The sequence below is a fragment of the Haplochromis burtoni genome, unplaced genomic scaffold (genome assembly GCF_018398535.1).
Source record: "Haplochromis burtoni strain Fernald_Lab_line unplaced genomic scaffold, NCSU_Asbu1 Contig_638, whole genome shotgun sequence".
Lineage (NCBI taxonomy): Eukaryota > Metazoa > Chordata > Actinopteri > Cichliformes > Cichlidae > Haplochromis > Haplochromis burtoni.
The window spans coordinates 87,424-102,747 of record NW_024582999.1 but is presented as its reverse complement, the minus strand read 5'-3'; the positions used below and the strand labels follow the sequence as shown (position 1 = coordinate 102,747).

Sequence of the window (15,324 nt, the reverse complement as noted above, 5' to 3'; positions counted from 1 at the left end):
ACCTCAAACCAGCACATTGTGCAAAACAAACTTCAGGCCTTAAACAAAAATGGAGGACACTGTAAAGTTGTTTTTTGTGTTGCGAAGTCCACAAGTACGACAGCTTTTTTACTAGAACCTCTTAAAACAACCTGGAAGATGGAATTTTATCACCTCAGCTCCAAGATGTCAAAAACATTTGGGACATTTTGGGACCCTCCATTCATTTTGGTGTTTGTTGTGAATGCTCCTCATTACCACCCAAAGGTCACAGAGTGGGAAATAAAAACTTCCACTAAAATAAAGCCAACAATAAGTCTGCAGTGAGTGTTTAGTGTTCCCTGAGCAGGTTGGATCTGTGGTGTCTGGCTCTTGACGTCAGCTGTTGTCGAGAAGAAAGCAGTCTGTTCGGAAGTACTTTTATTATTGTTCTTGGCCTCCAGCCTCCTTCCTCACTGCTCCTTCTGTGCTTAAACCTACAATGAGTCATGCCACCCACACTCTAACCTCATATCCAGCCTCGTTGCTGCTCTCACCTCAATTACAGGCGACAGCAAAGTGACTTTCAGGAAATAATTGATTGTTCCCGCCGTCTCCAGCAGGAAGTGGAAAATGACTTCTGGACTCGTGCTGAGAGTTTTTCATCTTCACCAAAAAGTTTCAGCGTGCCGAGTTTGGAAGATTTGATGATAAGATTTTGCTACTATAATAAAACAAGGATGACACGTTCCTTCAGCGGCTGCATTAGAGTGAACCAGAGAAACAGGTCAGAACAATTAAAAATTAAAGGAAAGAAGGATGTCTTAAAGGTGAATAATTTGGAATTACAAGCTCTATTGTATGTTCACTGATGAAAACACTCTTTCTCTGCAGGTCTGAAACAAGCAACCTTCAGACCTGCAAAATGAAGCCATTTTATAATGCATCTTTTTGGATTTTGCTTAAAATAATGTGCAGCTGCAGCTGAGCGCTGTCTGTAAGGCTTCTGCTTAAAAATTCAACATGGCCGACGCCATCAATGCTAACGCTCAGGCTGCAAAGATGACGTCATGCTGGTTACATCCACCAGGCTTTCATCTGACACATAAATTTTTTATGTGATCTTTTATTTATACACGAACTGATGTCATGCATCATTCTTGGGCTTGTCTGCAAAACATGTCCAATGCAAAAGACATTCAGGTATCGATACAAAGAGTTCAACATTGTTTAAGCAGAGAAATAATAATCAATCATAAAGTTTTCCAGCTGCACAAATCTGCCTAATTCCAGGAAACAGAGGCTGTAAATGAGAGCAGGGTGCAGAACAATCTGAGGTACAAAAGGAAAATTGACCAAACAATAGAAATTTTAGAGAAAGAACACATAACCCAAAGTGTAATTCCACATTAAGGACACAGGCGGGCAGTATTGTCATGAATGTGCTGCAGTGGGAAGTAGGAGTGAGTCAGAAAGAAGCAGCATTTCCATCAACTGTTGAAAAAATAAATCAATACAAAGTTTTTTTTTTAATTTCTATCTCTGCTCCATTTTCTTTTAGGGAAGAAAAAGTGCAAGAGCTGTCTGCTCTTTGGTCCCTCTACCATCTCACACTTCTGTTTAAGCAGTTTTCTGTTTGACATTTATTCAGCTGTGTGAAAACTATAAGTTTAATCTCAGCCAAACCGATTTATTGGGGAACAAATAAAACACTGAAAAAACACCAAACAATAACATTTTTAAGTTATCTAAGTGACTTATATAGCATGTTTAACCTGAGTAGTGAAAGACCGTGGGGGGTTTAAAAACAATGTGCTGGGAGTTCGCTGTTCTTGCTGCTCTGGTGAGCCTTGACCGCCCGGTCTGCTATTGAGGTGGTGGGTAACAGACGTCTCTGAAAACGTTGGAGCACTTTTGCAAAAATGTGATATATTGATAAATCGAGCAGATATTTGAAGTTTACACAGATACATTCTCACCTGAAAATATCTTAAAAGTTTATTTTGTGACCCAGAAAGAGTAATATTAAAACTATGCAGCTGCTGCCATCGTTGTTTTCCCAAAGATTCCAAACTTACTTGAATTTTCTAAAAATGATATTATCTTTGGATCTCTAAGAAAAGAAAAGAAGCTTGAAAATGTTCTAAATGTAATATTTATTATGGGTAAATTCTTCATTCACAAATGTCGTTTTCTGAAAACAAAGCTGTCCTTTTTTACTCTTCACAAAGAACTCTGCCTCTTCTTCTCATCTGTAAAGTTTATGGACAAAAAACAAGCTCTGGATCTGTATCATATGATTAATGAACTAGATCTGTTAGAAAACCCCTAAGGTATAACCTCTTTTATGTCTTTTAATTATCTTTTGTTTGTTTGTTTTGTTTTTTTGTTTGTTTTCTTTGCTTTTGTTTGGGATTTGTTTTTGTTTTATTTATTTATTTGCTGTTGTTTGTACTTCCTGTTCATTATCTATCTTCTGTATGTTGGAATACAGCCTGTTCTGATACTATTTCAAGTTGGGAAAAAAATCTTTGTAGAGATTGCCAGATTTGTTGTACCCCCCCCAAGAGCGCCTGGCTGCAGTCACTGGGGAGCAACATATTGCAACCTTCACACTAACCGGAAACACGTAACTTCAGTTAAATCGACTTTGACAGCGAAAACTAAATTGCGTTTTTGTTACTATTGATGCTGCTAAGAAATAAACATGGTTCCAAATGTTTTTTTAACACTCTGGGTTTGTTTAAAAAATCACCATCTCTTCAGCTTGTTCATGGCCAAAAGTGTCCATGTGTGATGTTTTTTGTTTTTGTTTCTTTGCAGCTTCTTCTGCATAAAGGTTTTTTCATAAATATAAAATATTCATTACTTTTTACATTTTTAATCCTTCAAACACCTTTTACTGGTACAATGCACTTGTTTGAAGACAAACTCAAAACTCACCACCGCTGCTGTACAGTACAGAATGCGTTTAGCTTGTCGAATTTATATAAATCTTCGATCACTAGCAGTGTAACTCTGAAGTGCTGTACTGTATGTTTGTAAGTTTTCTCCCCAACAAACACAACAATGCCGACGAAATGTTTTGCACCGTCTTTTCATTCTATAATACTGGACTTATTTTCCTACGAAGTTTTAAACTTTAAGAGTGTTTAAACAAGAGAGAAAAGTGTAAAAATGTTCACGCCTGTCTGAGAAAAGTGTATAAAGTGTGTAGTGAGGGGTTTTACAGCCTTAAAACATCTATAATAATTGTAAAAAATAAAGTTGGCTACTTCGTGGATTTCACCTACAGCGGGGTATTTTTAGAACAAAACACCAGCGATAAACGAGGGACCACTATATCATCAATAGTAGAGTCTGGGACATCTAATTGATTAATGTCAACACTGATTATTATGCACTATTGTTTTTGTTCAAGGAGAGCAAAAAATATAAAACTCTCTCTCAGGTTGTTTGTTGCCAAAAAATGGCCACCTTTTGTGTATGTTCACAAAATGCTATAAAATGTATATTTATTAAAACATTATCTACTTTTATCACCTTGACTCTTTAAATTAACACCAGTCCTTTTCATCAAAACCAAAATTTTATCTACAGTCTTTTTTTTTTTGATCTTTAAATGCCAGTTAGGCTATATATTGGTTTCCGCCCCAATCATAGCACAGAAACTGCTCTGTTAAGAATTACCAATGACCTTCTGATGGCAGCTGATTCTGGTCTCCTATCCATCCTTCTTGATCTTAGTGCGGCGTTTGATACCATTTCTCTCCTGAACCGTGTAGCTTCCATTGGTCGTACCCCCCTTGCCTGGTTTACCTCCTATCTCTCAGACTGCACTCAGTTTGTCCAATTTAAATCCCATTCTTCAACTCTCTATCCTGTTTCTGCTGGTGTGCCCCAGGGTTCAGTATTAGGGCCTCTTTTATTCATTATTCATATGCTTTCTCTTGGTTATATATTCCGAAAATATAATATCAATTTTCACTGTTATGCCGATGACACCCAGCTCTACCTTTCTTCTAAACCCAATTCATCTCTCCCACCTACCTCCCTCTCAAACTGTCTTATTGAGATTAGATCCTGGTTCTCCTCCAATTTTCTCAAACTTAACAGTAATAAAACTGAAGTTTTACTTGTTGGTACACCATCTATCTTAACCACATCCCACAGTTTTTCCATTAACATTGAAAATGCTCCTACCCTTCCCTCCCCTCAGGTTAAGAGTTTGGGTGTCATACTTGATAATACTCTTTCATTCCAGTCTCACATTAATTACATAACCCGGTCTGCTTTACTTAATATTAACCGACTCTGTCCCTTCCTTACTCCTCATGCTGCTGCCATCCTTGTCCATAGTCTTATTACGTCCCGTATTGATTACTGTAATTCCCTCCTATTTGGTCTCCCTAAAAGGTCCTTTCATAAACTCCAACTTCTTCAAAATTCTGTAGCTCGGGTCATAACTTGCACTCCGTTAAGTGCTCATATTACCCCAGTTCTTCAGCAGCTTCACTGGTTGCCCATAGAAGCCAGGATAAACTTTAAAATCTTACTTCTCACGTTCAAATGTATCCATAAATCTGCTCCTTCATATTTGTGTGACCTGCTCCATAACACCACTGCATCCCCCCTTCTCAGATCATCATCTGCTATTCATCTTACTGTTTCGTCCTCACACCTTATCACTATGGGGAACAGAGCTTTCAGTCGCTCTGCTCCTCGGCTCTGGAACTCTCTTCCTCCTGCACTAAGAAATATTGACTCCCTCTCCGTATTTAAGACACAGCTCAAAACACATCTGTTTAAACTGGCTTATTCGCTTTAATGCTGATTTTATCTGTTTTCACGCTCTGTTTTGAAATTTTAACTTATTTTATGTATTTTATGACTATTGTTCCTTTTATTAATTTTGTTCTTTGTAAGGTGACATTGGGTTTCTGAAAGGCGCCCTCAAATAAAATGTATTATTATTATTATTATTATTATTATGTATTACCAGTAACCTTTCAGATAAAAAAAAGTGAAGTCCTAATGGTTTCATAAATCTTCCTTTTATTTATTTATTTTTTCATATGAGCATCGGGGACAAGGCTGTCTTGCAATTGTTGAGGTCACTAGTGTGCACCCTATTTTTTCCAGGATCACTCTTCATTTGTAGGTTTTAGTGAACTCCTACTACTGTGAAGTGGTTTTCATGGCAAAGGCATTGTATTCCAAGATTTGGGAGATTGTAGAAATGAGCATTAATGCCCTTCTTGCCATCTTTACAGAAAAAAAGTGATCTGGAAGCTGTTAGGCTTACTTACAGCAGTAGCTACTACTAAGTGTTTTATTCTATTGTAAAGTGTCCTTGGGTGACTTCAAAGGCGCTCATAAATAAAATTTATTATTATTATTATTATTATTATAGCACTTTCTCCACCTGTATAAACTCCAGGACACATTTTCTAACAGTGTTTGTTGCTGAATGTGCTGCAGCTTTGAATTTTTTTGAGAGTTAATATTTTGGCTATGGTGTCTTGTTATGAAAAGTACCTGAGTAAAAGCGTTTTTAGCATGTGCTTCAAAGATAAATTTGACTGGGAAACCCAAAGCTCAATAGCCCATATCAACAGAAATTCACTGCAGCCTGTGTAATATTTGATGCGTCATAATTTATTCCAGTCTATCTTGCAAATACATATTTGCGTTGCAATGTCATGCACAAACACACGCAACTATTAGATCCTTAAGATCAAACCTGTGTCCTTCTTTTGGTCCACTACAGTGTAGTAAGCCATCAAACGCCCCTATTTGAAACTAAGAATATTACATGAAATTGGTTGTTTGGCTAAAAATGGGCAAAGGATGTCATTTGGTAAAAAACCCCCAAAAAAACCAAAACAACAAGCATAATTTTTATGTGTTGAGTTTAGAATAAAAGCAATTATACCTAAATTGCATGATTTAGCACTGTAAATAACAAGGAATTTAAAAATGTCATAATGCCTTTCAAGTAGCCAAAAGCTGAAAACAATCTAGACCCTTTCATTCCATTTGCATTAACACAGCAAAAATGGTAAAAAAAAAAAAAAAAAAAAGAAAAGAAAAAAAGAAGAAGAAGTGGCCACAAATGGCCAGGATAGAGCCCAGAGGGTTAATGTGTAAAATGTATAAAATATTACTGATTACAGGGTAATACATTAATGTTAATAGCAACTGTAAGCTTTTTATTTTGAAGTTACAATTATAAACAATGCTGTTACATTTACACTAATTTTTTTACTATAAGTATGGCAATGGAAACAAGTGAACAACATTTTATAATAAGTTTAATTGGAATTCTGTACACTAGAAAGAAAACCCACCAACACATAAAAAACACAAACAAACAGCCAGTGCCTTCATCTGTCTGTTAAACGTCAAACATCGCATTGACCTGTATTCCCTGGTCGTCAGCACATGCTTTTAAAAAGAGCTCCATGTCCTCTGCAAACTGAAAAACAAAGAGGAAGATGTCCCTCTACAAAAAAACACTGCAGATGACAGGCCAGGCAAACATCTACAGTGGGGCAAAAAAGTATTTAGTCAGCCACTGATTGTGCAAGTTCCCCCACTTAAAATGATGACAGAGGTCAGTAATTTGCACCAGAGGTACACTTCAACTGTGAGAGACAGAATGTGAAAAAAAAATCCATGAATTCACATGGTAGGATTTGTAAAGAATTTATTCGTAAATCAGGGTGGAAAATAAGTATTTGGTCACCTCAAACAAGGAAAATCTCTGGCTCTCACAGACCTGTAACGTCTTCTGTAAGAAGCTTTTCTGTCCCCCACTCGTTACCTGTATGAATGGCACCTGTTTGAACTCATCATCTGTATAAAAGACACCTGTCCACAGCCTCAAACAGTCAGACTCCAAACTCCGCCATGGCCAAGACCAAAGAGCTTTCGAAGGACACCAGGAAAAGTATTGTAGACCTGCACCAGACTGGGAAGAGTGAATCTACAATAGGCAAGCAGCTTGGTGTGAAAAAATCAACTGTGGGAGCAATCATCAGAAAATGGAAGACATACAAGACCACTGATAATCTCCCTCGATCTGGGGCTCCACGCAAGATCTCATCCCGTGGGGTCAAAATGATCATGAGAACGGTGAGCAAAGATCCCAGAACCACACGGGGGGACCTGGTGAATGACCTGCAGAGAGCTGGGACCAAAGTAACAAAGGTCACCATCAGTAACACACTACAACGGCAGGGAATCAAATCCCGCAGTGCCAGACGTGTTCCGCTGCTGAAGCCAGTGCATGTCCAGGCCCGTCTGAAGTTTGCCAGAGAGCACATGGATGATACAGCAGAGGATTGGGAGAATGTCATGTGGTCAGATGAAACCAAAGTAGAACTTTTTGGTATAAACTCAACTCGTCGTGTTTGGAGGAAGAAGAATACTGAGTTGCATCCCAAGAACACCATACCTACTGTGAAGCATGGGGGTGGAAACATCATGCTATGGGGCTGTTTTTCTGCCAAGGGGACAGGACGACTGATCCGTGTTAAGGACAGAATGAATGGGGCCATGTATCGTGAGATTTTGAGCCAAAACCTCCTTCCATCAGTGAGAACTTTGAAGATGAAACGAGGCTGGGTCTTCCAACATGACAATGATCCAAAACACACCGCCCGGGCAACAAAGGAGTGGCTCCGTAAGAAGCATTTGAAAGTCCTGGAGTGGCCTAGCCAGTCTCCAGACCTCAACCCCATAGAAAATCTGTGGCGGGAGTTGAAAGTTACATGAATGTTACAAAGTATTGAGTTGTATTTTTGTTAATGACCAAATATACCACTCTGTTTCGAATAAATTCTTTACAAATCCTACCATGTGGATTCATGGATTTTTTTTTCCACATTCTGTCTCTCACAGTTGAAGTGTACCTCTGGTGCAAATTACTGACCTCTGTCATCATTTTAGGTGGGGGAACTTGCACAATCGGTGGCTGACTAAATACTTTTTTGCCCCACTGTATATAAACTCCGTCATGCTAGCTAGTACGCAGTACCAGTTATTCTAAGCGACTGTAAAAAGTCAGCACAACGAAAACAAACTACAACTAAACTTGGTTTATATCTGACACAGATAGACAGCAGGTCATAACTTCTTACCTGAAGTTCAGTTCCTCTGCCACTATGACCGGCGGCCGCCTCGGGTCTCTCCTCCTCTTGCCTCCCCTTTCCCTTATCCACCTGCTGGCCTCCACCACTTGCTGATGTTGCTAAATCTGTGGAAGCTATGCCATAGCTACCGCCAAACAATTCAGTTATTTTTACACATTTGGCAGCGTCTGCCTGAAGGGCTTGTTTCTTTTTGGCCCTAATTTTTTCTGCACCTCCTTTCCTTTTTTTGTTCTCCATTTTCTTTAGTTCCTCCATAAGATTGCTAAACAAGAGGGAGGGTGCATCCGACCTCCTCGGCTGTAATTGGTCCAGCCCAGAGTCGATCATGACCAATTGGCCAATCCAACACCTTTCATTATTTATACCCTTCCAAAAAAAAAAAAAAATCGATCAGCCCATAAAAACAAAAAATCACCAGAGGCCCACCGGGCAAATGCCCGGTATGCCCGATGGCCAGTCCAGCTATACCGCACGTGCGGTAACGATATATATCACGATATATTCTTTTCTTCTGTATAACGTATTTTCCACACTATAAGGCACACTTAAAATCCTTTAATTTTCTCAAAAATTGAGAGTGTGCCTTATGTATGACTTCTGGTTGTGCTTACTGACCTCGAACCGATTTTGGCGTGCAGAAATCTGTTAAAAAATGTTTTAGTACAACTTTGGTAAGCCGCACTGCTTGATGGATTGTCAGAGCATTACGGCTGCCGTAGTGAGGAGCTTCGCGGAGTAATCTGGGTCCAAAACTCCGTCTTTTTCAGGTCCCAAAGTCAAACGAACACTGAGAGTTAAAAACGGTCTAAATTCTTTCATCTTTAATTAAATCATTGCTGCTTTATCAGGTGTAACAATTAAGTTTTACATCCATGAAAACAGAATTTTTTAAATTTAACAGGAAGTTAGCTCGCTAATTTATACCTAAACATTTCATACCATGTTCTGAAAGAGATTTTTGAAACTAATTAAAACGTACAGCTCTGCTACCACTTTCAACATAAATGAAGACAGAAAACTAAACAGCAGTGTCGTTTGTAGGTTTACTGAAGTTGGACTACCTGGTATATAATGTTGTGCTACGTGATTGCTAGCGACACAGCTATGTTAGCATAACATTAGCACAGTGAAGCTGGAAAATTTTTTTCCACTCGATAAAAGTTAACGTGAGGGATTCTGGTGGTCAGGGACAAATGCAATCGCATAGCAGGATGCTATACACGGGGCAAACTTCAGTCAGGAGAACAACTTAAGATTATTCATCCACAATATGAGGTTAGTTATTAATATACTGCAACAACATGGGAATAGAACAGCTGCGAGAGAATTCAACATTAATGAATCAATGTTACGGAAGTGGAGGAAGAGCAGTTTTTGGCTTTCCTCATATTTCAAAAGTGCTTCATCTCTTTGCTATGACTGTCGCCCGGCATAATTTGCAGATGATAATGGTTTTAGCCGCTGCGATGCTTTCGACCAAAACAGGCGCAGCTTGATGACATCATCAACATGCGCTATCGCGATAGAGTCAAAATCTCTATCGTTGGCCAAATTTATATCGTTTCTATCGTATATCGTTTCTATCGTATATCGTTTATATCGCCCACCCCTACTTCTGTGTTAAAAAAACTTTAATAATCTCAAATGTTTTATATTTCAGTCTTACAGTTTTCATAAAATCATTAAAATATTTATTTAAGTTTATTTATTATCCACTTCCTGGCTTCCATACAGATTTAAAAAAAGCCACACAAGAGAACAAAGATGATAAGAATAAAACTAGCAGATGACGTAAAAACCATTTCCATCAAGAACAAGTTTGAACAAGTTTGCTTCAGGTCGGCTTTGAGACAGAATTTACTTTTTAATTTTATTGAAACAGAAGAAACATAAAAAAAGTGACCGAAGCCTGCAGTCACAACACTCCCAACATGGCACAGAGGACTGTTATAAAGCATGTTTAATATAAAATAGTACAAAAGTGAGAAAAAAAAAGACATTTGGCAGGAATAATGTTTAAATCTGGGGGAAAAAAAACCTGCAGAAGGATGCTGAGTTTGTGTCCTGAGGATGGGTACAAGGACTCGATGCTGCTCTGTGTGGAGTTTAAATCGATTTACAGTCTTTGTTGTGTCACAGACTGTATATAAATATATAAATTTAAATGGTGTACAGATACTGTATGTGCTGAGGCTGATGGTTCAGGTTTAAATCCTGCGGTTTTAGATAGAACTCTGGGTCCCAACCTTCTAATATTTATATTAGAAAGCAACATAATTTGGTTGCTTTAGGGATACAAACAGGAAGTGTAATGTTTGGGCTAAAGTCTGAGCCATGTTATGCTGTATTTCTTGAAATTTGGGCCATCAAAAATGTGCCAAATTAGCTTTTAACACTTCCTGTTTGCAGTGCTGTCATGGCTGTGAGCACAAGTATCTCGGGTTTACTCTGATCCAGAAGAAAATCTAAAATGTGGATTATTTTAAGGCAAATTCTGCATTTATAAGGAGTATCGTTTTTTCTTTCATTTGCAAGAGGATTTCTTCATCTTTGCTTACTGTGTGTTATGAGTCGGAGAAGGACAGCTTTATGGAAGCAGTGCTGCAAATATAATCGCCAACTGTGTCACTGAGCAGCCAAATCAGCATCACTAACCTCCTGTTGGTTTTCAAAGAGGACAACTGGCATAAGTCTTTATGTCTTTATGTAAAATAAACCTCATCATAACCGACACAGTAAGAGAATTTGAAGTTGACAGATTTGCTGCGCATTGGCTCCACCAGGTGGTTCTTTTGAATTGTTTGCACTTCAGGTTATACTTTGTACTTCGTCCACCTAACTCTTCATCTAATCTCTTAATCTAATATTAAAACAAATAAATAAATTAAATAATACACGATAAATAAAAGAAATAAACAGGCCAGTGAAATAAGCATAAAACTCATAGAATTGAATTTGAATTGTTTTACATATATTATAAATCATCTTGTGACATCTTAATTTTGCTTTGGTAACAATGAATGGAATAAGCAGAAAAAAATGAAAACAGCCTGACCATCTGAGTAATGCGCAGCGTCACTGGAAACACTTCAGCTCACACCATCATCATTTCCACACTGCCATGTCCTGAACACTGCCCCCTTTCTAAAAACAGCATTTAGTCCCTGCAAGTGCTAATTTTAAAGTGCCCCTGCACCTCCTCGTATATAAAATTACAGTCACATACAAAATAAAAATCACATCTTACCAGAGAGGTTGAATCCTCCTGCTTTGTTCTGCTGTGTAAATGTTAAATGTTAAAAAAAAAAACCCCAGAAAGCTGCCATTTGAATAAATCTACATTTAAAAGCTGTTTATTCCTGTCGAAGTGCAGGAAATATTTTTTGCTACTCTGTCTTCTTTTCAAAATCTTAATAAAAACACCCATTTCTCTTTAATCCCATCTCACTGAACAATTAGCCTTCATAAGATTTTTTTTACTATTTTCTCAATTATTATTAAGGCTATAAAAAAGATACTTACAGATATTTATTACTCATTTAAAACATCCTTGAGGTGTGAAAACTGTGTAAATCTGTGCAAGTGCTTGCTTTGATATGAACAACAACATATGAACTGAAAGCTCAGCTGCATTACTCAAAGTAAGGCAACCGAAAGTATAAAACTGAAGAAACTATTGTGCCTTTTTAGCTGCATTTTAGAATCTTCCAAGATGAACCGTTCCAAAAGATAAACTGTTCCAAAAGGTCTAGTTATTTTTTATATTAAATGTGAAATGATTGTGTTTTTAATGACCAAGCTAAGTCAGCTATCTGAGGGGCGCATTCACTTCTGGCTAGACAGTTAGCTATTAGCTTTTAGGGTTGTAACAGTGGTGCAAACAGAGGTGTTACTAATGGCATGGTGGTTAAAGTGCCAGTTAGCCATGAAATTGTTATTTTGGGATTTTTCATATATTAAATTTCCATATACCTGAAAGCTGTAGTCAATCTGATGTGCCTTGAACAGTACTTCAAGATATCTACAAAAGCACTGAAAAGGAAAACACAAATAACAGTCAGCACTTTGAAACATAGCTTAGCACCCATATTCAAGTTTTGTGTGACATTTTTGATATGTGGTGTTTTTAGGGTTGAGTGAATAAGGCCTGTGTAAAGAGGTTTATGCTGCTGCACCAAAAACCTCCTTGCAATTGCATTGGTCTTCCATAGCTTGCGTGAAAGATGACAATTTGTCTGCAAACAATTGCCAACTACTCTGTGAGCAAACTGTTAACAATGTGACACACACTTGGTAGTTGCTGAATGTTTGCAGACCATTTGGTGTCCTCCATGAAAAATACAGGTGACCATGTCAAATACAAATCAAAGCAATATCAAGGAGAGTTTTTTTTATACAGCCCTCTTTTTGGAACCAATGTGACTACCAGCAACATGCAGAAACTGCTTGCCAGCCAATCATGGAATACACATTTTCCCTTTGCGTACAATAGCAGACAAGTTATGTGCGTATAATGCACGTGAATAGCTAAGTGATGATTCATGCCATTGTACACTTTGTAAGGAAAAGCTATGTATAATAAGGGGCCTTGAGGCACCACCCATTAGTGATCTTAACAAAGCAGCCATTTGGGTTGTTTGGGTCTTTGGTTAAAATTTGTGCTAGCATATAACATAAAGGCTCATATAAGTTTTTAACTTCTAGTCTGGTCCTCATTCTACTGCTACATGTGAAAATGTCTTTTGCAAATGTTTCCTGTTATCCATATCAGAAGTATGTAACTTCTATGCTTATGAACCTGGGTGCTCCACTTTAGCTCTGACCATCACAGTATTCTCCACTAAATTTCATCTCATGGTTTCATGGTCTCAGATTTGTTTGTGGCAACAAAGCTTGCAGGAATTGTCAAACTCCTGCTCCATGTGTCTCCTCAGAAGGCTGCAGTTGACATTGTGTCACAGTTTTGATGTACGTGTTTGGTTTGATGTCGATAGGAACTGAACCTGGCTGGCAATTTCACTTCAGTCGATCAGGGATCGCAGCACTGCTGCCATGCTGAGCCCTATAGCCAGGCTGCTCCACGTGGGCCTGTTCATGGCTCCGCCCGCCTTCTGTTGTAAAGTGTAGTTACAGGTAGGGGTGGCATCAGTTTGGGTAGTGCTACCCACAGTCCGTCTAGTCGTTCGGGCTGTGCGTCGTAACAGGAAGTCGTGTTTAAGGGCAGAGTATTGATCCGGACCATACGGGACACTGAGAGTCTTTGTCAAAACCTCGTGACCTGGATATGTTACCTACAATAAAAGATATGGGAGAGCAGGACATACATTATGCATGCTTCCTTGGCAATATCATTAGAAACACAGTATACATTTTCATTGCTATGCAGATGATACCCAGCTTTATTTATGTATGCCCAACCTTAAGTACACCCTGCTTTATTGTTTTTTTATTTTTTACTCTAACATGACCATAACTCACAAAACAAACATCATGTGGCAGTGAATGTTTATTTAGGTTGAAGAATAAGCTGCACTGGGCTGTAAAGTCTTACTGTGAATGTGTAGTTCCCAGGTAGCAGCAGACGGTAGTATTCCCCATGTTGATTGGTTCTGAATGGACATATATTCCTGCGACCTCTGACCTCCACCACTGCGTTCTCCACTGGCTCGCCTGAACCATCAAACACTTGACCTTTGACACCTGAACACCACATACCGGGTTATTATCAAGTACTGATACTGCTTCAATAGAGACAGGTGGACTCAAAGACAGAGACATACTGACCCAGGTGGACTTGCTGGACGTAGGCCAGCAGAGCCTTTTTATTGTCGTTCCACAAAGCAGGAAGCTCTCTGGCTGGAGGATACTTGCAGCAGGACAGTTCCAGAGTGATCTCCAAACACTGCCCCCACACATAGTTGTAATCCTGCATCCCACCTGATGCACACATTCAAACACATTCAGGTCCACACTGATGCTGAGACTAAGCTGCAGCAGCACAGATGGTCAGATGTTACTCTTACAAATATTTCACTGACCATTTTAAACATCAGTTAATACGTTTGGTCCATGAACTGTCAGAAGATTAAGGAAATTCAAAATCTTTTTAAACGTGATTCTAAAAGGCATTTGATCTTTATGTCTTAATTTTGAGTAACCTCAGATAAGCTGTCTATTGGAGTAGTCCTGATTGAATAACCAGGTTTTCATGACTGTAAAACAGGATCCCTGTCGGTTTCTAATGAATGCGCACAACAGGAGTCAAATCTCCATTGTGACCATCAAATGAACCCCTCGAGCCGTGCACAGTTCCCACATACGTGATAAGGTTACTGCGATCAGGTTTCTGCAGGATGACACCAGAGCGGGCTGCACGGGCGCTGAGCGCTCAGCAGCTCCTCATCGAGTTTCTGTCGTTAGAAACTCTCTCCAAATATGAGGAGATTATTTTTCAATGAAGATTATGTTTGAAAAATCGCAGGAAGTTCTTTTTTAGTTGTGAGAGATGCATTCTGGGTTGTTCCTAGTCTTAAAGCTGCTTAGCTAGGGGATTTTTCTTTTATTATATGGTGACTCGGCGTGTTTGTTTGGTCTTGTTTAACCTGCAGTAGTTTCCAAAGGTTCTGGTAACAAGAGCTCAAAAACAGTCTACCAAAAGTTTCATGTGAGGCAATATATGAGTTTATCCAAGATTTAAGAGGATTTATTTTAGAAGTGATTCTTTATGTGTCACTCAGAGATGTTAATGCCAGGGACTTTCTTCTCCTTTGAGGTATTAGAAAATTTTAGGGAAGCTAAAGTGATGAGTGTAAGAGTATTTCCTGTCCTGTAGTTTTGCTGGGATGCTTGTCCTCCACTTTCACAATAAACCTCACATTCCCACTATCTTGGAATATTTTTACAGCTTACACTGTAAAAATATTCCAAGATAGCATTTAAAGTTGAAATTCACCCAACTTTCCAAGCAACACAAGTAGGGCTGCCACAAATGATTATTTTGATAGTCGACTAGTCACCGATTATTTTTGCGATTAGTCAACTAATCAGATCATCATCCACTGCACGTAAAACATACAACTTATAGGGCTTTGGAGCGTGATGTCACGGGGGTGGGCGTGGAAAGGATTTTGGCCCGATCCGCCATTTTGGGGGTCTAAGTAAGGAGTGAAAGCATAGCCATGGTTCGTACTTGCTGTGTGGTCGGCTGCAA

At 38.7% G+C, this 15,324-nt stretch overlaps 1 protein-coding gene across 1 annotated transcript in view; it reads right to left on the bottom strand.

The window, feature by feature from the left end:
- Positions 1–9,820: 9,820 nt before the first annotated feature.
- cpm (carboxypeptidase M) overlaps positions 9,821–15,324 on the bottom strand; it is a 28,077-nt gene continuing 22,573 nt past the window's right edge. Inside the window, exons 8-10 of the mRNA XM_005949144.2 lie at positions 13,899–14,051; positions 13,666–13,814; positions 9,821–13,405 (exon numbers count right to left, since the gene is read on the bottom strand). Of these exons, the coding sequence (XP_005949206.1) occupies positions 13,136–13,405; positions 13,666–13,814; positions 13,899–14,051 (572 nt within the window). The 3' untranslated portion in view covers positions 9,821–13,135. The remainder of the gene's footprint in view (positions 13,406–13,665; positions 13,815–13,898; positions 14,052–15,324) is intronic.